We start from the raw sequence: 25873 nt of genomic DNA on the forward strand, positions 1-25873 counted from the left end.
GTCTCGATAAAACATGAAATATTTATGTAAGAGAACTAATTAGTGGCACAGACAGAACTATAACTCAGTACTCAACTATCAGTTTGGAACTCTTTCTACTCCATGATTGAGTATGAAAGATATGCTCATATTCTAGGAAAGGGTGGAGTGATGTTGAAATATTCTAGACTTTTAAATGTACAGTAAACATATTCACAGGGGTATAGTCCACTCAACCCAAGCAACCCTCTTGTGTTTTTTATTAATCAATCAACTATAAAATCACAGAAGGAAAAAACCTGATTCATGGTAAAGCCACTCTTACCAGAATGATGAAAAATAACCAATTATATGCTTAACAAATTGTCAAAAATTAAATAATAATCAATAGTGGAGAAGGGGCAGTATGATGGGTACTCACGTATTGCTACTTTGGTACAAACCTTCTGAAGGGTAATTTGGCCATATTTGAAAATGCCTAAAAAGTTCTCACCATCTATAGCAATTATCCCACTCCCAGGAATATACCCTAAAGAATTAGTCTATTATAGAGTTCGAATTTTACAATTTTACAAAGATGTCCATCCCACTATTATTTATAATTGTGAAATACTAGAAACAATCTAATATCCAAAGAAAGAACTGGTTCCATCATGGTGTATATATTCATACAATAAAATATCAGGCAGCCATTTTTTAAAAATTACATTTTCAAAGACATGGGGAAGTACTTAGGAAGTTATAAAAAGTAGGGTATACAACTATATAGTCAGTATAATCTCAATTTGTTATTATGCACACACACAAACACATATACACACTCATACATATAAATAGCATAGACAAAGACTGAGAGGAAATACAAAAAATATTAACAGTGTTATCTCTGGATAGTGAAATTGCAGGTAAGTTTTTTCTCTTCTTTATCCTTTTCAGTATTTTCTAAATTTTCTATAATAATTATGTATCAGTTTTATACTCAGAAAATAATAAAAATTCACTCTGTAGTCAATTTTGAAATTTTTATAGTCTACATAATAAATAAGGAATAAATATTTATAGTACTCAAAAGTATACCTAAGTGATGGGAAATAAATCATTAATATGTAAGAGTATAATTTCCACACATGTATAGGTGGATAATTTTGAATCCAAAAGATAACATTATTTTTTCTCAATTCTTGAGTATAGAAAGTTGATATTTAGTAAATAAGAAACGCAAATCTTTAAATAAAATTGGTGCAAGGCATCTAAAAATTGTGCTATTCCGGCATAACACTGAAGATACAAATGTTCTCCAATGTAATGTAGATACCCAGTGTTAGATTGAAATAGGTATAATCTAGTACATGCATGGTGGCCAATAATTAACTAATCAAATAATATATATATATATATATATATATATATATATATATATATATATATATATATATATATAAATATTTCCCCTCCTCCAAGTGACTAGAAATGGTCTATGCTAAAAAAAGAAATACAACACCATACCATTATTTTAGTTGGAAGAGCCGCACCAAAAATCATGACAAAAAATTTGTAGAACTATAAGAAAATCCAGTGGTTTTTTGTTTTTGTTACTGTTAATGATTTCTTGCTAAAAATTCAAGTAAGAGAGTCAAATTGCTTAAAGCACTAAGAAAGCATAGCAGTAGTGTATGGTCTGCAATGATTTGAAAATCACTAAGAACACTCTTCAATGTTTCCTCATTTGCAGACTACTGCCTATCAAACACGATCTTTGAAGGAAAGGACTACATCTGTTCTTTTACCAATCTTGAATTTATATTCTATTATAATATAGTAATGACACAAAGTGATGTCACACACAAAAAGGCAAACTGTATGTAATTTTAAAAGCTAACTTTAAAATATGATTCTAATATCTGTGATAAAAAATCACATAAATATGTAAAATATAAAATACATCCTAACATATTTTTTACATGAGCTGAAGTTTACCACTTTTAACATAAAAATTCTGAGATGGAATTAATAAAAAAAAAACAATTTTCATATGTACCACAGAGCAATAAGTTTAAATCAGACTATTTTGAGTTGTGTAGCCCTTTATTAGCAACTAAAATAGAAGGTATCTGTTGTACAACACGGGTAGTAATTGACTATAACTGGAGATTTATTATATTCTAATACAGATCATTTATAAATGCAATTTCTTTATTAAAAAGCTTCCACCCTTTTTTTGTTTGTTTGTGTACAATTTGCAAAACTATTCTGAAAGCGGAATATATGTGCACAAGTCTGCAAAGAGTGCAAATTTAGGATATGGTAAATGCTTTACAAGTTACTTTCAAAACACTGTCTGCCACAATTGGGCCTTTACATTGCCATCTTTTTTGATCAAAATATTTTGATGCCAGCCTTCCTTCCACTGCCCTAAACTATAAAGCATTTTTTAATGAGTTGAAATTAAGGAAGGACTACACCTACTAGAAAAGAAGAGAAGAAAGTTCTATTAGTTTGAGGTTTCAGAATCCCCCCAAACCAGGACCAGTATCTTGGTAAGGGCTAGGCTGGGACCCCAGACAGAGAATGAGTATGTGCAGGTGGCATCCCTGAGGATTCAGAGCTTCAGTGGACCGTGAGTGCTCCCGCTGCATAACTCACTGAACTGTCTTGCCAGTTTCTACACTGGCTTGACTGGGCATAATTCAAAAAGGAAAAGCTCATATTTATTCCATTCTTCTGGAGCTCTGTGATAGCCTAGGGGAAAAAAAAAAATTGGTTACAACAGACCTCGTAAAAAGTGAACACTCTTTGTGTTGGTGGCTTAACTTTGTCCACCTCACAGCTGAAGCCTAGATTTTTTACTCTTCTCTTGATTTGTTTCTTGAACTTCTTATTGCATCATATTAAACGGGAAAAAGATAATTCCTTACTTCATTCTTTCAAAGAATGTCCCCTAATCTAACTTCTTGATAAGTATCAGTCATCTCCCACCACACCCTTCTTATATTTAATAAAGCCACCGCAAGAAACATATACTTTTCTCTCTTTTCATTGAACCAAATCATAGCCACTTCTGTCATGAAATCCTGGTCTCTTCTTTGTCTAACTTTGACTAAATTTGAAATATATATAAATTAATTTCCAGATCTAAGAGGTAAACCACAGTTTTTATTTTAATTGTGGATTGGTTCACCATTTATTTTATTAAAATTTTATTTGATCCAATTCAGACTTTAGGAAATTAGGGTAGCTTACCTAGTTTAAATTTCAAGAATTAGTTTAAGCCCTTAACAGGCTTTTCTTCCAGTCAATACTGCTTAAAACCATTCCTAAAAATCCACAATGTACTATCTTTCAAATTACACTAAACTAACACTGTAGGGTAGGTTCCTGCCCTGAACTCTTCTAGACTAACATTACCTTCTCCATTATTTCTCTGCCTCTCCAAACAATGAACACATTATTGCTCCCTCCTCCCATTCCTGAGTATACATACACTTCTTCTTTATGAAAAAGTCTCAGTTTCTTTCTGGAAAGCCACATTGTTTTATTTATTAGAGGAAAAATTAATATTATTATCTCTTTCAAAAATCCAGCTACCCAAAACTTCTGCCTCTTACTATTATTTACATGAAATACTGTTTTTGTTGTAAAGAGAAAAACATATATATGCCATCTGTCTCATGTTACTAAATTATGAATATCTGAAGTTTAAGAACAGAATCTTCCATTTATTTTTTATAGAGTCTAGAACATTAAATAAAACCAAAAAATTAATAAGGTTACTTATTACCAAGGGTTACTTTGATTTATATTTGTAAAGAACATATCGGAACTGGTTGCGAGTCAAGAAAAAAACTAGGTTTCTATTCTAAACATTTTTTTCTGTATTTAAAAGAAAGTATTGGCCTGTCTTCCAGTAACAACTTTATTCATGTTAGCAAAATAATGGAAAGCCAAATTATCTTAAAGGTACTAGAAAGAAAATTTACCTAAAACCAATGCTCATTAATAAGGTATCACAGATGACAATTAAGATATTTTGAAACATCACAGGATCAAATGTTAAAAACCCAGCTTCCTAAGGATACTCACATTTAATAACACCCCAATGGGATGTCTTCCACATATAGTATTATGGTATTTCTTCAAGTAATTGCTAAAAGATACAGGGTCTAGTTGTTCTATAATACTCATACCCTAAAAAAAGAAGAGAAAAAGAAAATGAAAGAAAAAGAAAAAGGTACACAATTTATTATTTCCTAATTACATTTTAAAACCATTACTTAAACATCATAATTTTTCAATTAAGGAGAAGTAAAGAAAATAAATTAAATAATCCTTGGGAAATATCAAACTCATTCATCAAAGGTAATCTCATTACAGTCAACTCTCAACAATATGTACACTTCATTAACAGAAAACTTTCAGTCCTGTTTAGTTTTTTCTGACCTCCTGCTATTTTTCCACACCACCATTACCAGTTACCACTTAGCTCACAACCCTTAAACATTTCACAATTTTACCTTTTTCTTATATAAATGTATTTACAAAAGTAAATCCATTGTGAAAATTAAATTTGCTATATGGCTGTTTTTTTCTCATAACCATCATATTCCTCCTACCATTGGCATAAATAATTAAGAGTTTACTGTAATTTAGCCAATTTCATAACATACACTTAAATATCAACAGTGTGCAAGGCATTTGAATTATCAGTATGTGATAAAAAGAAGATACCACTAAGAAAAAGGTTAACATATTTTTAATTAACTTAAAGCTCATAAAAGATAAATGCTCAAGCAAAATAGGCCTTTTATGAACTTTTTAAAGAAAGTATTGGCCTGTCTTCCACTAACAAATAACTTTATTCATGTAAGCAAAATAATGGAAAGCCAAATTATCTTAAAGGCTTTTTATCTCTTGGGGTGCTTGGGTGGCTGAGTCAGCTGAGCATCCAACTCTTGGTTTTGGCTCAGGTCATGATCTCAGGGTCCTGGAATTGAGCCTGGCCGAGGGTTCTGAACTCAGCAGGAAGTCTGCTTGAGATCCTCTCCACCTGTCCCTCCCCACCTCCCTCCCCATACCGCTCATTCTCTCTCTCAAATAAATAAATCTTAAAAAAAAAAAAAAAAAAAAAAAGCTTTTTATCTCTTTATACTTCCAACTAGAATGCTTTATTTCTAAGATTTTAATCCAGGATCAAAAAATTTTAAGACTACTATTAAAACAACCACTCTGATTTGGACATTTATTCACACTAAATTCCATACCCTGCAAATGCATTCAAATAATGTGTTCATAATACAAGAATATAGAGCAACTTTAATCAAGCAAATAAATGAATGATTCTCACTCATTCATTCACCAATTACCTTACCTTGTTTTCCTATTTGGGTAAAATATTTTACATTTGTGTTCAACAAACTGGTTTAACATACTCTGAGAGAAATGTAAATGGTGGTTTAACTAGGGAATCAACTGATCTATTTTGTGTGGTTTTTAAATTATATTTCAACATGTTTTAAAACAACTGCAGTGGAAAAGCACCTAGACTAATCAGATGAACGCTCATCTGAAAAATGACAGTAATCAGTAGGTGACATAAAAATACTGCAGTGGCAGCATCAAAATTTAATTTTATAAAGAACCTGTTTTCAGAGCATTCAAGTCGTTCATAAACATCATCACACTTTCCTGCAAATAAATCTGAAAGACAGGTATGTGCATGTAATCAACTTCCAATTGATTGCACATCAATTAGCCACTCTCAGACTTGTCCACAACCAGTGTTTAATGCTAAGCTGTTTTCCCCTGCAAACTAGGAGGCTTCCAGGTCAACAGTCTCCAGTGACATTTGGTGCATATTCAGAGAAATATGAACAAACTTAAAAATTCAACCTAAGATAAACAATTAGTATCATAATTCTGGTTCAAAGAATATCACACAATATATTTCTAAACCAAGTAGTAATGCAGAGATGGAGTTAAACAAATCTCTTCCACACATACGGATAGTCAAGAAATAACTCCCTAAAGATGAAGGAACTGAGGCATAAATAAGGTTAAAAGCTTGCCTCTAAATTTCTAATCTGAGGCTCTTTCTCACTCACTAGTCTGCTTCATGAAGCATAAGAGACATACTAACAATTCTTTAAACTCTCACAGCTATAATTGGTACACATATTTTAAGAGAACTTTCAATGTTCCTGGATAAAGTCTAGGACAGCTTACCTTAAATAGAACTCTACTCATTAATACATTATGTGACACTGAGATTCTGATGTATGTGTTAATGTTAAAATCTTAAAGTACATTTTGAACAAACTTACCACATTCATATATGGACATGAAAAATTCAAAGACAGGAAAACTAATGATCAAATTTGTTGAAAACAAAGAATTCAAGAAATTCCATATAGAAAGATATAAAATAAAGCTATGAATGTAGAGAAGACACTACTAAATAAAGTGTTTGAAATTAAGATATAATGGTTGAATTACAAGAGGGAAAAGAAAAAACTGAGATGATGGAAGTGAAGGGATTAAATTTAAATATTTAATTCCCTAAAGTGTGTTATGTACCTACTAGAACAAGAATCAATTCCATTACAATCAATTCTCTGACAAAGATAGTGAACGAGTATGCATTTTTATAAATAAGGGATATAGAGAAAAAATAAGGCTTTTCTCATGAGTGAAATTCTCCAATTGGAAAATTCATAAAGTATGCAAACAACAGCAATGATGATTGAGAAAGAGGGCATCTATTAAGTAATATAGAACACTGGCAAATATACTCTTGTATATATTTATATTTTGATGTTAACAATTTTTAAATTATAGTTACCAAAATTCCAAGAAGATTGAAAATGCTAATTTGATACTACTGTCAACTGCCAAAATTCCAAGAAGATGAAGCAACAAAGTGCTTCTCCAATATGCTTAGTTAACTCTTCTATTACTTAAAATACTGAAGATATATGATCAGTGAATCTAAAGTCCAGCTGACGGAAATCTTACCTAGGGCCTAGCATATTGAGAATCTGTTCATATGACTTAAATCCAATATGAAGCAGTGAAGATCTAAGATACAAAGCAGATATCATACACACCAAAAGCTGATATCCATCATGATTTGGATTTCTGAGAAATTTAGGGGCTTCAGCAAGAAATCCTCAGATTGAAAGCTAACTCCCTACCTTGAGGGGTAACAAAGGCAGAGGGAATCTATCATTATGCTGACTCTCCAAGTAATGAGTGAAAGCTTGTAATGTTAAATCCCAAGTGGCAATCCTAAACTGAACAGACAGTTTTAACTGACAGAGCTGCAAATTCAGGATTCTGATAAGACAACAAAGATCCTCCCTTTTAAAAAAAGTTTACATATAGGGGCGCCTGGATGGCTCAGTTGGTGAAGCGTCTGCCTTCAGCTCAGGTCATGATCTCAGGGTCCTGGGATTGAGCCTGGCATGGGGCTCTCCTTCACTCAGTGGGAGTCTGTTTCTCCCTCTCACTCTCCCTCTATGCTCTCACTCTCTCAAATAAATAAATAAAATCTTAAAAAAAAAATAAAAATAAAGTTTATACATAATAAAATATTTAATTTAAATTTAACTTAATTTTAAATACTATCACCAGAAGCAATCTGCCTCTAAAGTAACAAACACAAAAAAGAAACAAAACTATTTGAGAGGACTTTAAGATAGAACCAGAACCACAGGTCTTTTTATTATAAACACTTAATTAATCACCATATTATCAAGTCAGTAGGCCTCATTTTCTAAAGTAAGGATATATATTTATGTTGGAGAGATGGGTGTACATTTAGGTAGGCAAGTTGGGAAAAGGAAATATTCTGCTTTCTGTAAGAGGCATCAAAATAAAATATTACAGTGAAAGAAATTTTATGGGGGAAAAAAAAATCACCCTAAAGACAGCAGTGCTAAGAAGCAATATACTAATAAATAACTATCTTAAAAGATATTATAAAATCTTATACCAAAGACTACTAAAGAAACTATTGGCCTGAGTTCGAGAAAGAAGTATGAGTAGACAAATCTGAACAATTTCACTTGCAAAAGAGTTGAAAGAAAGAAAAGTAGCTGAAGTTCAAATTAAATGAAGTGACTACTAATAAATTTGGAAGGAAAATACATCATAAGGATGACTACAATGAGATTTTCAGATTCTCTTTGCCAAATCATAAACAATTTGGCAATGTCCATAATGAAACACTGGTCTATATCAAAAGCAGCACAGAAAAAAAAAACATGATTATGATATATATAAAATATATATGTATGTACTTATGTACGATTACTGTTTCCAGTATGTAATATCAAAAGTTCACAAAAATGAATCTCTTGAAGTATGTTCTATTTTGTAATTACTGAAATTACAAAGTTCTTTTTTTTTTTTTTTTTTTTTTTTTTTTTTTTTTTTTTTTTTAAAGATTTTATTTATTTATTTGAGAGAGAGAGAATGAGAGACAGAGAGCACGAGAGGGAAGAGGGCAGAGGGAGAAGCAGACCCCCTGCTGAGCAGGGAGCCCGATGTGGGACTCGATCCCGGGACTCCAGGATCATGACCTGAGCCGAAGGCAGTCGCTTAACCAACTGAGCCACCCAGGCGCCCTGAAATTACAAAGTTCTAATTACCAAAAACATGATCAGCAGCCAATACTATTGTAACACTTTTAGAATCTCCTGTAACTAGTTACTTTTTTCCCACTTAAAACATTTGGAAGATCCAGTTTATTTTCCTATATATTTTTTCTTTACATATTTTTTTCACTTAATTCAATTCCAAGATATTCAAATGCTAGAGATATAATTATTTTGCAATAAGAGGAACAGCTATTTTTATTTTGCTTTTGGAACACAGAAACACTTTTACTTATTTTAGTAACTATATTTAATAAGACTTTTCTGATAACAAATAAAGAGCCAAAACTAATTAACACAGTAATTTTGAAAAGATTATACCAAAGATTTTATACTTAAATAATTTTTCATCCTATCAAACTTTCAAAATGTGTAACAATTACAATTCAGAACTGCTAACGTGTTTTAACACTTTATATAGAGAACTATCCAACTATATTTGCTCTGAAAATATTGCATGTAGAAACTAAGATACTGGTTCTCAAATAAATGAAATTTTTTATAACATAAAATGGCACTTTAGAAAAGGAATATACAGAGGGATATTCACCATTTGGTTATATAAATCAATTAAGAAAACACATTATATAAAGTTTAATAGTGAGTGTACATATATATAAAATACATATATATACAAACATACATACATGACTATATGTATAGACCTAACCATTCTTATTATTTTAATCCACTTTAACCCCCAGAAGTGACTTATAACTTGAATTAAGAACATGCTAATAAAAGAACAGAACACTTATGAGCCATTTAAAAATTCCATATATAAACAGAAAGGGACCATAAAAATCAGTCTCCAAGTCAAATATCATATCAAATATTAAATTCAAACATATTAACAAGAAGCAATTACTCAATATTCAGAAATTGTATTCTGGACTAAATAAAAATTTAAAAATTATGCCCTGGTGATTTTGGACATCTAGAGTAAGGTAAATCAGATGCAGATTTAGAAATCAGTATTAAACTTACTGGTTCTGTGAACACTTTTTGAGCAAAAATTTCTAATTTCAAAGACTTAGAAGCTACCAGAAAAGGCAATAATCTTAGGAGAATTATAAGAATCATGCCAATGGGTAAACGTTACCCTTTTGCTCTGCCTCAAAGTAAGAAACCAAGGTCTATCTGTCTGATAATATACCTCAAGAAAGATAAGTAAAGCTAGTCCTCTTAATATAAGCTATCAATACAGAATTAGAAGGCTAAAAGAATAGTTAAGTTTGGATGTTTATACATAACACATAGAATAATTAGTAAAATAATACTAAAGTGTTTAAATGTGACCACAGTTTTAAAAAGTTCCAAAGGATGCTGTTATGCTCGGTGACTTCCGAGCACCAGGTAAACTCATGTTTTAGAGAAAACCTCTCTCTGTGCTAACGGCATCAATTCACGGATTTACCAATTTTTACGTGTGCAAAATTAAATGCTGCCTAAGTAAAGTTGACAAATGATTTAAAGAGCTGAACAGAAAACAAGAGGAGATAAATAGGAAATTTGTTCTACTCAAAAGATTAGGGGCCATAGCAGGACAGTTCAAATTCACCTACAAAGCAAATTTAGGAATAAAAAGGTGTTGGGACTCTGCATACTACCAGAAGGTGATCTCCAGGGGCACTATGGGCAAGCCTATTTTGAAAAAGCCCCACGGGTGACTGAAATTGTAAAGACAAGGTTAAGGATTACTAGAGTAGACAATCTCCTCTCTGCCCTGGCTCTAATTACCATCTACATGTTACTTACTGAACTCCAGACCTCTCAAACTTACTGCAGGCCTCTTCTTCAGGCTTCCAACCAGTATAATTCCATAGCAAAGCCCTTCTGAAAATACTTCTGAAAGTGATCTCAAATCTACCAACTTTCCATATCCACGAATGCCACCCCAGTTGAAGTTACTATCCTCTCCCCACTAAGCTACTGCCCATGCCCACTGTTACTGCTCCTGGACCCGGTGTAGAATCCATTTTCTACACAACCACCAGAGTGACCTTTAAAGTAATGTAGCTAGGGGCTCCTGGCTGGTTCAGTTGGTTAAGCTCAGGTCATGATCCCAGGTCCTCGGATCAAGCCCCACATCAGGCTTCCAGCTCAGGAGAGGAGTCCGCTTCTCCCTATCCCTCTGTCCCTCCCCCCTCTCGTGCTCTCTCGGTCTCTCTCTCTCTCAAATAAATAAAATCTTGTAACTACATCATTTCTGTGTACTTACATACGTTTCTTGCCCTGGAATACAAAGCCCTACGTTACCCGATCCCTGGCTATCCCTCTTACCACAGCCTGTGCCACTCTTACCCTTATCTACTGTACTCCTACGACACTGGCCTTTTTTTCCCTTTTCTTCACACCCAGCCTCTTTCCCGTCTTAAGGACTTTGCACAGGCAACTCCTTCAGTCCATAATATTCTTTCCTCTGATCTTTACTTGGTCTGCTCCTTCTTATCATCTCTACCTCGGTTTAATGTTTCTCCTCAGGGGAGTCTTTCTCCAATCAGTTAACCACCAATCACTTGAATCATTCACTATTTCAAAACCCTTTCAATATTTTCTGTACAGTGCGCATCACTTTTGGAAACTAACTTATATATATCCTTACTTTTTTAAAAAATGTATCTCCTCCCATTAGAATAAAAGTTGTGTGAAAGTGTGTTTGTTTACTGCCATATCTCCAATGGTGCCTAGGACTGTAAGTGCACTCAAAAGTAATTGGCAAAATGGGGTGCCTGGGTGGCTTAGTCGTTAAGCATCTGCCTTTGGCTCAGGTCATGTGGAAGGAACCCCACATCGGGCTCCCTGCTCAGCGGGAAGTCTGCTTCTCCCTCTCCCACTCCCCCTGCTTGTGTTCCCTCTCTCGCTGTCTCTCTCTCTGTCAAATAAATAAATAAAATCTTTAAAAATAATAGTAATAATAATAATAATTGGCAAAATGAAAATCCAAATGCCAACTTGACATTGGATGTCCTAAAGGCAACAGCAAATATAACATATCCCCAGTATGATTTATGATTTCCCTACCTCCTAAAACATCAGTCCTATCGTCTCGTGCTTTAAACCTAAGTGAACAGTACCAACACCCAACCAGCAGCATAAGCCAGACATTTAGGAGTTATTCTTGATACTTCCTTGCTCAGCAAGTTCAATCAATCTTCAACTCCTATCATCAGTTTGTCTCTTGTGTACTGAATATATCCACTCTGCCCCTCTCTTCCACCATCACCACCCCATCCACTGTCTAAATTACCATTTGTCAGCTGGATTACCAAACTGGTCTACTCATTTCTCCTCTGACCTCCCTCCAACCTACCTGCTACACTGCAGCTATATGATCTATTCAAATACAATCTGATTTTATCACTTTCCTATTTAATACCCTTTAAACAGCATATTCCAGGGGTGCCTGGGTGGTTCAGTCGGTTAAGTGTCTGCCTTGGGTTCAGGTCACGATCTCAGGGTCCTGGGATCGAGCCCCATGTCGGGCTCCCTGCTCAGTGGGGAGTCTGCTTCTCCCTCTGCCTGCCACTCCCCCCTGCTTGTACATGCGCGCACACACACGCTCTCTCTCTCTGACAAATAAAAAAAATAAAATCTTTAAAATAAATAAAATAAACAGCCTGTTCTAGATTCTCTAGCTTCATTTCTCACCACTACCCCCACCCATTCATCCACTGATTCACTCAACAACTATATATATTGACTGCCTGGTGAAAGGCTGATACAAAATGGACAAAGATCCTGATTTCATGAAGCTTACAATCCATCAGGGGAGGTTATCACCAGACAAATCATCAAATAATAAGTCACAGAGTAATTAAAACTGAGAAGAAAACTTAAGTAGGGTAAGGTCATGGAACAAATGTTTACCATAGGGGCATAATGGAAAACTGTGGGCATATTTTTGGGTTGTCCCAATAATTAGAAGATGCTAGTGGGTGGTGTCCAGAGACGCTGATTGTCCTATAATACAAGATAGTCCCACACACAGATAATTGTTCTCATCCCATAACACTCTTGACATGTCCATATAGGTGAAAAACCTGCTTATAATTATCTAGACCCTTAACTCTATTTTATACATAAATACTAAGAAGTTTTGGATGGTTTTAACATACAGTAGATTTCCAAGGAATTGCCATATCCATATAAAGTAAGGGAAGGCTGTACTTTGTTTAGTTTACAACTTTACTAAAAATTGCTCACCATTTTGGAAAATCAAGTCACCCAGCAAAGCACCTTAGTAATATGAGTCACAAACATAAAATAACTGTTTAGGTTTGGAATGACAGCTATTACAGTAATGATACAATGTGTAATAAGCATCTACTTCATAGTGTCTTCTAATATAGTTGGTATTTGGGCACTTACATTATTAAAAATATATTAGTTTATCATAAATTACTTTCCCTTTATTTCTTTCTCATATTACAGTTAGGGTATTCACTTAATTTAATTATGTATATAGGAAGATTATATTATTTCATTCACTTGAACAATATTCACTGAGCACCTACTAATGTTCTAATCACTATTCTAAGCACTTTGGATACATCAGAGAACAAAATAAATATCCTGACTAACAAAACTATAATAAGTAGAATATTTAGTTTGTTGAAAGAAAAACTGCAGGAGGGTAAGGTAGGTTGGGAATGCTGAGAAGGTGGAGTGTATGATGCAAAATTAAACAGGATAGTTGGTGCGCCTTGTTGGGAAGGTAAAGCTGAGCAAAGCCACAAAGTCAGACAGTCAAGTATAAAAAGGGCCAAAGCCCTAAGGTAGGCACATCTAGATCATTCTCACAGAACAAGGAGAGCATGTGTCCTAAATATCTCTTACATCTCTGTATTGGAATAGCTTCTTTCTAAGTCTGTTCAATAGCTGCACTACAAGTTCTATTAAGTGAGAGACAATGTTTTATCTTCTTAACAGCTTCGGTATTTCACACAGTACCAGACACACAGGAGACACCCATTAACCACTTGCCACGTGAAGAAAATAAATGATGACATAACCAGAAAAGTTTTCTGAGGCAACTGAAAACTAAGCCTCAGAAAAATAAGATCAGAACTAGAAGCCAGAAAAGAATTAAATGACTGACATGACATCATAAAGCCAAAAGAAAAGTCAGTAGATTAAGTCCAAACAAAATTCAAAAGGTAAAAGTATTAGGCCATAATTGGACCTAAGTAACAAGATAAATTTGAATATGATAAAATCTAAATATAATAAAATCTCCTAGGTAACTAAATTTGCATTCATTCCATTTGGCTTTTAATAAAATATACAAGGTATAACCTACCTATAGTTTTAGATCCAAATTCCTTACTAAAATATTTTATCTACTTTAGACTAAATATTTTTATACTAAAACATATGCATAAAGCTTTTCAAACAGTGGTAAAGTTGATTTCAAACATATCATAGACTTTAAGTCTGACAGAGTTTAAAGACAATTTAGAGACCACCTATTCCAAGTCTCTTATCTTAGAGATGACAAATTGAAGACTAGAGAACTGAAATGATCTGTCAAAGGTCAAAGCCAATAAGTGATATATCCGCTATATTTAATATTCCGTTTATAAGTTAAAAGAAACAACAAAATGATTTGCATGACTTTTTAACTATGAAAACAAGTACTATGACTACCATACTACTTTAAGGAAAATGACAGCAGGATCAATGTCTATTGTACTGGGCCAGATAAGAATACAATCATATTTTTAAATTCTCTATTTAAACAACAAAATGAAACACCATTTAAGAAAATCCAAATGGCCAAAAAATATAATTAAATAATAAAATAAACTAAGAATTTGCTACGGTTGTTTCTGCTTAAAAGTAAGTAATGGCATTAGTATCCTGTCATCCCTAAACCTTAGACACTCCCCCAAATAGCATCTAAAATCTGTATATTATTCTTAGTCTCATTAATCAAATAAAATTAAGATAAAGGAAATTTCAACTAATAGAAAAGGGATTATTTTTATAATCAATATTCATATGATTGTAAGCTATATTTTGCACATTTAGTTAAATAAAGATAGGGAAAGAATTATTAGTCCACTGTATATTTCAACATATTAAGTCTTGAATCACTAATCTGAAATTAAAGAAAACACCTTAGAGCATTAAAACCCCACACCTGTAAGACTTACCATTTTATCTAGATGTTCAATGGATCTATAAATCTCCCCCTGGGATTCATCATAGTAACTGTAACGGAACCTTTGACCTTGAAACAAATATCATGTACAAAATAAAATAGGGAAAAATTAGAAGCTAAAAAGAAAGCAAGCGCTTACCAAATAATTTCAGTTCTCATGGAAGGCAAAGCACAGCTTACGCCTCTGAGAGAATCATTCCCAAGAGCCCTTGTACATAAAAATAAAAGGCATATTTGGGAAGTAATAAAGAAATGATATATCACCAGTGTTTTATGATGTTAAAAACTACTTCAAACTGTAGAACCTTAAAGTCACAAGCAATATAAAAGACTAAGGAAACAAAACAGCTTAAAAGTTAGAAGCATTGTTAAACATATTATATCAGTCTGTAATGGAAGGTAAACCCAAAGAAAATGATTCAAGGAAATCTGGTTTAAGGAAACTATCTCAATGTAACAGATCAATGAAAGCTTAGCTTTTGCTATATAAATGCAAAGATTTGATCTCTATTACAGAAAAAAAAAAGTGCAGGTCAGAGATACATGTGGCTTATATGATTTTTATGACCTCAATAAAAATATTTATCTCATTTTTGCAAAACTCTCTACTTGAAAAAGATCAATACAAATGCCTTAAAACAGGAGGCACAAAAGAATAAATATAATAGTCCTACTCTGACAATAATATCTCAGTAAGAGTACAAGCACAGAACATTCAATGTTTAGCTCTTCTCCAAGAAACACAGAGGGTAAACTGGAAGAAGCTTGAAAAGAAGACAGAAAACAAAAGGCTCAGGTAATAAATGTGGCTCCCTACTACAGTCATATAAAAACCAAAAGTTAAACATATTCATAAATAATTGTGGTATGTTATTCCACTGACTATGTTGTATTTCAGATACATCTACACTTGTATTTCTGTGATGCCTATGTTTCTTAGAACTCATTACTTTTATATTTAGTTATTTTTAAAGATTCACCAAAATGCACTTTAAAGGTATGTGAGTACACCAGTCATGTATGCACACTCTGTGTCTTGTGCTTCATTTTTAGAGCAAAGTTCACATATACAATTATTATCCTCACACCTGAGAAGATGGGTTTCTTTGGCTGGATAATTATGATTTTTAAGTTCTCTGTTTATCTTACTAAAAAACATCATCTTATAAATGATAAGCGATGCAAAATAGTAAAACTCTTTTGGTGCTCTTTTTTGGAAAAAAAGACACATCACAGTTCTCAACACTTCCTTTACTTGTTGATGTTGATCATCTTTGATGGTCATCTTTCTAGAATATACTGTATTTCCTTAACTTTCACATTTTAACTTTACACATACATTAATATGTACGATTACTCATGTAACAGTTCTTACTTTCCCTCAAGAGCTTCTATTAAATCAGTATTGCATCTTATAATTCATGATATCCTAGAATCAAGCAATAAGGTTCTGAGACAATTATCTGCTTTTTGAATATAACAACCATTTTTGTAAACATTGAGGATTACTACATGTCGCCATAACTATGAGATCCATTACAGTCCTTGCACTAAAAAAAATTCTTAAACAGTGACAATTCATCACTCAATGATGCCCTTATATTAAATAACTCATCAGACATTTCTTTCAAAATTTAGAGGTAGGTATAGTTTTGCTTTTCTTTACAGAATGTACACATTTACTCCTACCTAATAGTGAGAACTATATAAATTGACCCTATTTTTCCTATTTGCCAGATGGCTATTGGAAGGCTCAAAGTCAAATCTAAAGTCTGTTGCAATAACTTCTTGATTCAATTCATTGGTACTAAATTTCTACTTCTATTTCAGAGGTCTTTTGATAGAGTGGCCCCAAATCTTTTGTGAAATGAATGAACAATTAAATGAATAATCTTAGACAAGAAACTTCTGACTCGCTGTCAACTGTAGTTAGAGTAATATCCTTGGAAGCAATCAAGATGAATATTCTTTGAATCTGAACTACTTCAGGTTTATACTAATGCATTCTCTTTTCCTTGTTTCAGGAGATAGCTGTTAGTTTTCGCTGTCAATAATCCCTGTGACTGGGACATAACTATCTAATCTGAAAACTGCTACTCTTCACGTACAGAGAAAAATGCATGTACTCTGTGATAACCATTTGCTACTCGAAAGTCTTTTCTGCTTATTTCCAAGTTCAGAACTGCTGTTTCAAATAACTGAAGTTGGTCAAACCTGCCTTAATCACAAGTAAAAAGTCTAACTGTATTTAGAAATACTGCCTTGTTCACATGGACCATTTTCACTGTAACTTTCACTTAAAAACTACTTCTGAAGTAAGAGAAAAATACATAAGATATTTTGAATACTTTAAAATACTAAATCAACATGTGATTTAAAAAGAATGACAGAATGCACAGGAAATCAATGAGTAAATGTTTAACATTTTGCTATCTACCTCTTGCTACTCCTTAGGTATTTGCATTTTGTAGCTGAAGAATCGAGTAGAAATATTTTATGGGCTCTAAATAATATATCAATCAAGTAGCTAAATCCACACTATATAAAGCTACTACACTGAAAATGTAGCTTACTTAAACAGCTCAAACTTAGAATAATTTTAAAAAATTGCACAAGCATTTAAAAATTACTTGAGTAATTCATTCTGGTCAATATACATACAAAAAGCATCTAATTCAAAGTAAATAGTTTCCATCATCCTAGCCTGTATGTGGGGGTGGGGGTGGGGGAGGTGTGTGCAGACGCACACGCGCACACACACACACACAACTTCAGTTAAACACCTCTTGGAATTTGAATGCAAAAAATCTTTTGTATCTAATTATTAAAAAGAAGCTTATCAAGATTTTATTTAATGAGAAATAAAAGAAATGACAACACTAGCACAATACACTGTTCATAAATGCACCTTTAATCAAACATTTATTGTTGATTTAAAATATGTTATGATTTTGTGTAACTCATGAGCAGACATTTTGTTTTATAATACTTCTAACATTCAGTAAAGCTTATGCATCTAAACTGAGCAAACACAGTTGCCTATGTACCTGGAGAACTGGACTTGTATACTTTTATAAGTATGAATAAAGCATATCACATAGTAAGAGAAAATTACTTACCTGAAACTTATCCTTTCAGAAGGTACACTGGGAAAATGGATTCTTTGAGCCCCTGTTTCAACTCCAAGTATGAGCTTTCTAGCTTTAAGAGCCATTGACACTGCCCCTAGGGGCAGCACAAGCTTTGGAGCTCCCCTAGTGAGTATGTCAGTAGTTTCTTCAGGTGCCTTCCCTCAGTTCTTTTCAAATTCAAAAGATGAGAGGAAAAATAACCCAAGAAAAAAAATCCTGTAAAGCAGAAACCTTACTCTTTGAGGGAAGGAGGGTAGCTCATTTGTGAATCCATTCCAGAGCACGCTTTCTGAGAAAAAGAAATACAGGTAAGTAATTTTCCCATCTCCAAAGGTGACTGGTGATTAATGAGTGGATTCACAGAGTGTGGAGAGTAAGCTCCAGGGATGTCTGTTTAACACACAACAATCAACTAATGAGGACAAACATAACAATGAATGGTTTACAAGAACCAACACTACTTTTTAAGTACCTCAAAACAAAAAGTAAAAAAATATCAAATACCTCAACATTAAGCTAAACACTGGATTGCAGAAATAAACAATGAGCTTGGAAAGTTGATTTTAAAGCCCCCAAAAAGATTAGTGAACAAAACAGACTTTCAGACATATGTCCAGTAAAAATTGTACTGTTACACAATCACTTAATCACTTTATATGTTAAAGCATTTTCAATTGAGTTAACCCTCACAACAACCTATGAGATAGATTATTAGGTCATTTTATACTAAGGACCTAAACTGGGGACATTCGTAATTGAAATCGTGAAAAACTACCGTGCTTTCATTCTAAAGTCTTAGTCATAATGTAAAAAAAGTATTAGTCTTCCCTCAAAAGATCAAAAATTTAAATATGTGGAATTAGTATGTATAAAATTTGAGAAGACAAATATGAAAGCTTGGATAAGATGTATTTCAGGAATTAGCTAACTTATACTTAAACCAATTGAAATTATTTAGAAAATAGTAATACCTTAGGTACCTAAGAGACTAACAGAAAGGAAAAAAGAACAGGCATGAATAATCACTTGTTAATATATATATTAAACTAGAAATCTGAATAAAGATAAAAATTCATAAATATTCTGGGGAATGCCACTTTTGATAGGTGACACATACTTATAAAAAAGAAATTATGTAAACCTAGACAAATATAAGTTTATATGTAAAAATCCAAAATTGAAGTGAGTGTAGTAAATTTTATTCATATTTTAATAAAATAATTTATCATTAACATTTACCAAGTAAATTTACTGAAGTTAATTTGCACTTAAAACTGCCATAAAAGGAAAATTAAGTAGAATGAATCGACTTTAAAAAAATCAATTTCTGTTAGATGCAGTTTCATTTAGAAACTTCTTAGAAGTTAATTAGAAATTATGTTAATGAAAGCTGTCAATAATCTAAATGTGAAAATATAAATTTCAGGGAGATCAGGAAAGTATAAATATTAACAGTATATATTATATATATGGAGAAGAGCAAAAACGAAAGTTAGGAAAACAGAACGAAAATTCCACCAATTAGAAAAACTAAAATAGGCCCAGTCAAAATTCTCTTATATGGAGCCATCTTATAGGACAAGAAACTTGATCAGAAAAAGTATGGAGATAACATTACCTAACCATAGTAAAAATCAAATACTAGCAGCAAATGTCCTTCACTTAGACCACAATCCTTGGTAGTAGCAGGAAGGGTGAAATGAGGTAGATCATCAAGTGTTAACTAGGAAACATGACCCTATTGGGCTAATTTTCATGTGGTTCAGACTAACGATAAAAGACAGAAATTGAAATGGTGAGGGTTTTTTTTTTTTTCTGGCGGGGTGGGGTATTCAAATGAAGGGACAAAAAGAAGGGGCATAATAGAATCTAGGTTCCCACTCTCCCTTAGCTTTTCCCACCCAAAAAGAAAACTTGAGAATATTTTAATTTTCCTACTTTTTCTCTCTCTGATGTTTTTTTCAAGTCCTTATAAAATTTAAATGGGATCTGAAAGACGAAAATTTTTAAAGCAAAGTACACTTAAAAAAAATAAAGTCATTCTTGTAATGGATATTGGCTAACAAGTAAAATCAACCAGGCAAAACCCTTCCAATCACTGTCTCTAACACCAAACCTCTTGCCTTATTTTTAACAGAAGCTGGACATAATAGAAATAATGAATAGAAATGAAAAATGTTGTCACTGCTAGTAGTCTAATACATTATTGAACAAAACGAAATTCCACTGTAGGCATCTGAGTAACTTGTCAACTGTACCATAATCAATTAAGTGATTTTTCCTCAAAAATCAGCTATTTAGAAATGTACAGGGTGTTGACAGCTTAACTCAATGAAACTTTTAATATCTCTGAGTATGTGAGGAGCTGAATTCTTCCTGTGAAATGATTTCTAATTCAGTGTTATCATTACTTTGATATGGTAAAATCAATCTATATAGTATCCTTACAAAGAAGAAGAAGAAGGACAAGAAGAAGAAGGAGAAACCATTAAGAAATATCCTCAGAAGAAAAAACTAGATTTTTGAAATGGAAGTATAACATTCATTAATTTAGAAAAGATGACCAATGTCACCAGAGCATGAAATTTGAGAAATATGAAAATTTCTAAGACATTTTAACCCATAACTAGCCAATTATTCATATTACTTCAATTAGGCATATAAAATAGAAAATGAATCTTACTTTACAAGAATGATGGTTATTATTACTATTGTAGAAGGGAAACTACCAATCTTGGAACAGTATCCATGCAACACCTTCCACTTATCCCCAGATCTTCATCGAATTTCCTAATAAGATTTAGTACAGTGCTTTCCATAAGTACAAAGTAAGCACTTAATGAGTATTGTTAGTGACAGTGATACTAAAAAAACAAACACTTGGAAAAGTTCTATTACTTAACCACCAAATGTAAATATAAATATGTTTTAGTCTCTGGATAATTCTCATAACTAACATCTACCAACCTTTGGAAATTCTGAGTTCTTATTTGTAATTAGCACCAGGAAATCCTAGCTTACAATTTAAATGCCAAAATTTTCTACAACACAGAAGATCAAATGGCCTAAATAACTTTCCAAGAATCTAGGTAGACTATAAAATTCATCTTTCTCTCTCAATATTGTACTTAAATACAGTACTTGGACTAGGGCTTGTTTGCTTTAGAACTCATTAATGAGGTAAAAAGAATGATTCAACAGAAAAGAGCAATTTTAAAGCATCTACTGATTTTTGTGTGGATTTATGCTGTGATTGCACATGGTACCAACCTTGAGGGAGAACCCAGATTCTAAAGAACAATATCAGGGGAACTGATTATTTAAATCATAAAAGTAATTTAAAGTGATTCATAAGAGCCTTAAAAGTGAAGAGGGAGGGGACACATGCTTCAAGAATTTTTAATTTCTAAAACATACGGACATGCTTTATTACCAACGCAAATTCACAATACTGAGAAAAATACCCTTTTTTCAATAATGATACTCCTTAGTTTTTAAGATCAACTATGACTAAACATCAGAATTTCCAAGCATCTACCCAGTCCTCACATCTAAGTAATATACTTATAATCCATAAAAAATAACTTCTGCCAAAGGTACCAACTAGCCAATAGAATTGATTATTAAAGAACCCTGAGAACCTCTTAGGGAGTTTGGTAAGGTAGCATACCTACCTGCATACCCTAAGCCAGGACTTCCCAACCTCAGCACTAGATATTTGGGGCAGGATAATTCTTTGATGAGGACTGTCCTGGGCATTAGAGGATGTTTATTTAGCAGCTTCTCTGGACTCCACTAAGTAGATGCCTAAAGCATCCCCACTTCCAACCCCACCCCACTGTAATGACCAAAAATGTCTCCAGGCATTTCCAAATGCCCCCTCATAAGACAATCAGCCCCAGATGAGAAATTAGTGCCTTAAACCAAAATACTTATCTATAAGGGAGGATAGCTCTCTTAAAATGATCTCAACGCCATTCACAGAGCAAGGTAAGAGAAAATACCAGCCTAACCAGGACAGATATTGAGTCAACTCTGGTAATCAATGCTTAAGACACATAAAGCCAGGGCTCCCTATATCTCATTGAGGATGTTTTTCTGGCCATTCTAGTACTCTATCTTAAAATTTATAGTCTTGTGCCTTATGTTTTCTCTATAATCAAAGAAATAACTGAAGGATGAACAGATATTGGCATCCTCAAGCCAATGAGAGATGTCCTAAAAGGAACAGGATTCAAAAATACTCTAGAACAGCAATGGATAAAGGAGAGCAAATTATATTCAAAGACTCAAAAAATAAAATTTACTCAAAGAGGCATCCACAAATGTCTTTCTTTATGATCTATTTACTGTGAAGTTTCCTTACTCTTTTTATTCACAATAACAAAAATCACTTAAGAGTCCTTACCCTTATAAACCATTACCAATGAAGACCACAATGCTAATAGCCAACATGTTACATTCTTTGGAGGGTAGTTCTAAACTGATGGCAAAAATTAAGTACCAAAGGAAAAGTAGAAAGAAAAAAACACTAATTACAAAAAAAGAAATGCGGAAAAGGACTGGCATAGCACACAGTGCTCTTCTACCTTCTAAAGAAGAGTATTTGTTATTATCTATGAAAAAAACTAACTTCAGAGAATCTACCACTCAACTCAACCTGGAAATAGGGTTAAAAGATCTTAACTCCCACTAATGTAAGTGGCTAAGCAAGGATGCCCTCACAGTGTGAATCCAATTATACCAGTCGCCTTTGGAAATGTATCCATAATCCACTATCATAATCTGATCCTTTTTAAAAGACTTTTTTATTCACTTTTAAACATTGCAGATAAAAGTAAAACTTTCCAAGGGAAGTGATAAGGAACTGAAAATCAGAGCTTAGAGTGAAAAGATACCATTAACCACAAGTATATATTATCTACCATAATACGTTAAAATCTAGAACTTACCCCAATGGCAGAAATCAGAAGAAACCACAAAGAGATTACTAGGATCCGCTAGATATTTACTGAAGAGTTTTCCGAATTCCTGTTCTTTTGACTCACTCAGAGCTCCAACCAGTACAGGAATAATGGTAAACTCATCCTTATGGCTTAAAGAAAACAGAAAAAGAAAAAAAAAAAGTCATTTAAGAAGTAGAAGAATAAAAATAGTTTTCCAATGTGTTGGCACTAAAAAGTGGAACATTTATTAATAATGGTAATAGTAAGATACATACTGTTGAATTTTTTAATCTATAAATGAAATGTTTAAAGAAGACCATTTAAAAATAAGAGAGATACAGAATACTAAAAATATCTATTTAAATACAGAAATGTACAATACTTCTTTAGGTAAACAAAGCTATTTTACTAGCAGGTGTAATAATGTCCTCAAATATAAAAATAAGCCCATCAGACCATCACCAAGTCAAGTCTTCTCAACTACCCATCAAAGCTACAATCATCTGCCTAATCCTTCCGCAATTTTAAAAGAGCATTAAACTCTTCCTCAATATTTTAATCCTATCCTGTTATAAATACCACCACTTCTGGCACTTTATAAACCTGCCAAGTGAGACCTACAAAACTTAATCTTGGCTCCCATAAGAAACACCAACTGCACCTTATACCTACACTAATAAAGAGATACAGGACAGTATGAAGATACAACTCAAATTTCACTGGCATCTAGGGTGGACATAGAATTCAAGGAAGTAGGTATTAATTTCTAGCAGCAAGAAAAAGACACCACACCCACCCACAATGTTTATGACATACCCACAAGTCCCTTTTTCACTCTACAGATTGACAGATTTATGGAAAAGGAACAGAGCAGATTAATAAAGAATAACTATGATGGGCTATAGAAATAGATGTTCATCCAAAGCCTTTTAAAATTTTCATTACAGTGAAATTTTACTTACATATATTCAATATTATTTATATTCTAAATGATCCCAGATTGGAATTTTAGAAGCGTGAATCATGTTTGTCTGACTTGTTCTGAACAGGACTTTAAAAAAAAAAAAAAAATCACCATTATAATAAATGCTTTTTAATATGATAATCTGACACTTAACTGATGTAGGACAAACAGAATTCATAAAAGAGTTTTTAAAAATACTAAGTTTAAGTTTATTCCCAAAATAAGTGTTAGCCCAGCTTCATAAAGCTAAATTCAGGGCACCCAAGCGCCTCCCCCAGAAAGACCCCCTTACCCTTGTCAATTGCGAAATAAACAGATCATACAGATCTCCAGTCCCTCTGCAATGCAGGGGCTTCTTGGGCAGAATCTGCATCTATGGAGTAAGAAAAAAAGAGGAAGCTGGCAGAGGAAGCTGCCATGGAATATCTCTTTCTCTGACTCTTTTACCAGTTTGCTGAACAACTGCATGAATGAATAGGGGCTCTTCAATAAGTTAAGAGTGATTATCATTTGAAAGGAAAGAATTTGAGCTCTAGTAAAAATTCAAGAAGATTGTTATGAACTGTTCTAACTTCAAGTACTATCTACATAAATAAATAAATAAAGATCATCACGGAGTATGTAAGTAATTATATAACATGGTAGGGGCGCAGTTACATAGAGTATAAAAAACAAGAAGTCAGAAGAAATAGGTTCAAGTACCATCTCCGTCACATAATAAAAGTTGAGAGGGTGGGTAAATTACTAATCTAAAAATGTATTTCCTTATCTGTAAAATGATCATAATTACAGTATCTATTTTTTAAAATTGCTACGAAGTAAGAAACACTACCGGGAAAGTACTTTGTCAACAATCATTGGCTCACTCTAAAGAAATAATACATGTCTACGATTCCATAGAGCCACCAAACCATTCACTTACCCTCAGCCTCAGCTTGCAAATCTATCTATACCAAAGTAAAAGGCTCATACTTAGAAATCTAAGCTTTGAATCAACATCTACCTCCTTGTTATTTCTAAAAAAAAAAAAAAAAAATTTACTTGTTGTTCTGTATTTCCACAAAGTATGAATTAGAAAAAAGAACATTTGGCTTTGAAATGTAATATTCCTAGATTTTAGAATTCAAGTTGTCAATTTGGTCTTCCCCAGCGAGGGTGTACAAAATCTCACCCTCAAAAAATAATTACAAAACTGTCAAAAAAAAAAAAAAAAAAAAAACCATTTTGTGCTCTAGAAATTAACCAGACAAAAAACACAATAAGAATAGTTTATTCATGTAAAATAACTGAACTTCTCGGGAAGAACAGTAGGAGTCTGGCTTCTTACCAGGAGCTACCTCCATCCCCCTGCCCCACTCCACCAACGTGATGAGGTTGGCTGTGAAAACCAGCAGCTTCATTGCTGAAGGGAACTGACTTTGATTTGGAGCTGAGAGCAGAAAACTCACACCCAGCAGGAAACAGAAAGGCCTGTAGCTCTGGTAGCCTGAGATTACAGCACCAGTGGCGGCAAGCCACAAACCTGAGGAGTACCTAGAAATTCAACAGGGAGATTCTGGAAAGAAGAGAGCCACAGAGGGACCCGATAAATTCACATATTCTGAAGAAAGGATTGATGCCCTCCACATAACCCCGTCTGAGTAGAAGGCAGCAAGCACAAATGTGCAGGGGAGACCCATAAGGTCCCAAGCTACCCCAAAATGCCAGCTAATTAGGAGAGCATGCCCAAGGGAAAGTGGAGACCTGAGAGAAACCAACATCACACATCCCAGGCTGACTGGAAATCCGCGTGCACACATAGGGAGACCAGAGAAGACCCAAGAGAAAGGAAAGGAGGCAAGCTAGAAAATGGCCCAAATTTTGATTATGCTCCCCAAACTATACCTAATCCACCAGCAGAGGATGAAAGCCTTACTGGCCCAAGGTGTTCAATCACAGCCTCCAACCCATCATTAGCTAAGCACTAAGCAATGCAGACACAAAGGTGAACTCTAGAAAGCCAAATTATAAGAAATTTTGAAAAGCTGAGGAGATAC

General features: G+C 33.4%; 1 protein-coding gene across 3 annotated transcripts in view; it reads right to left on the reverse strand.

Annotated features, from left to right (window-relative positions):
* Positions 1-2045: 2045 nt before the first annotated feature.
* The window catches only part of MEMO1 (mediator of cell motility 1), a 120730-nt gene continuing 96902 nt past the window's right edge, over positions 2046-25873 (reverse strand). For all 3 annotated transcript variants that reach the window (XM_078056144.1, XM_078056145.1, XM_036119124.2), the window contains 4 exons: positions 22880-23022; positions 14789-14865; positions 4060-4164; positions 2046-2718 (listed from right to left, as the gene is read on the reverse strand). In XM_078056144.1, coding sequence (XP_077912270.1) covers positions 2587-2718; positions 4060-4164; positions 14789-14865; positions 22880-23022 — 457 coding nt within the window. In that variant the 3' untranslated portion in view covers positions 2046-2586. The remainder of the gene's footprint in view (positions 2719-4059; positions 4165-14788; positions 14866-22879; positions 23023-25873) is intronic.

The sequence above is a fragment of the Halichoerus grypus genome, chromosome 10, assembly GCF_964656455.1.
Source record: "Halichoerus grypus chromosome 10, mHalGry1.hap1.1, whole genome shotgun sequence".
NCBI classification, from domain to species: domain Eukaryota; kingdom Metazoa; phylum Chordata; class Mammalia; order Carnivora; family Phocidae; genus Halichoerus; species Halichoerus grypus.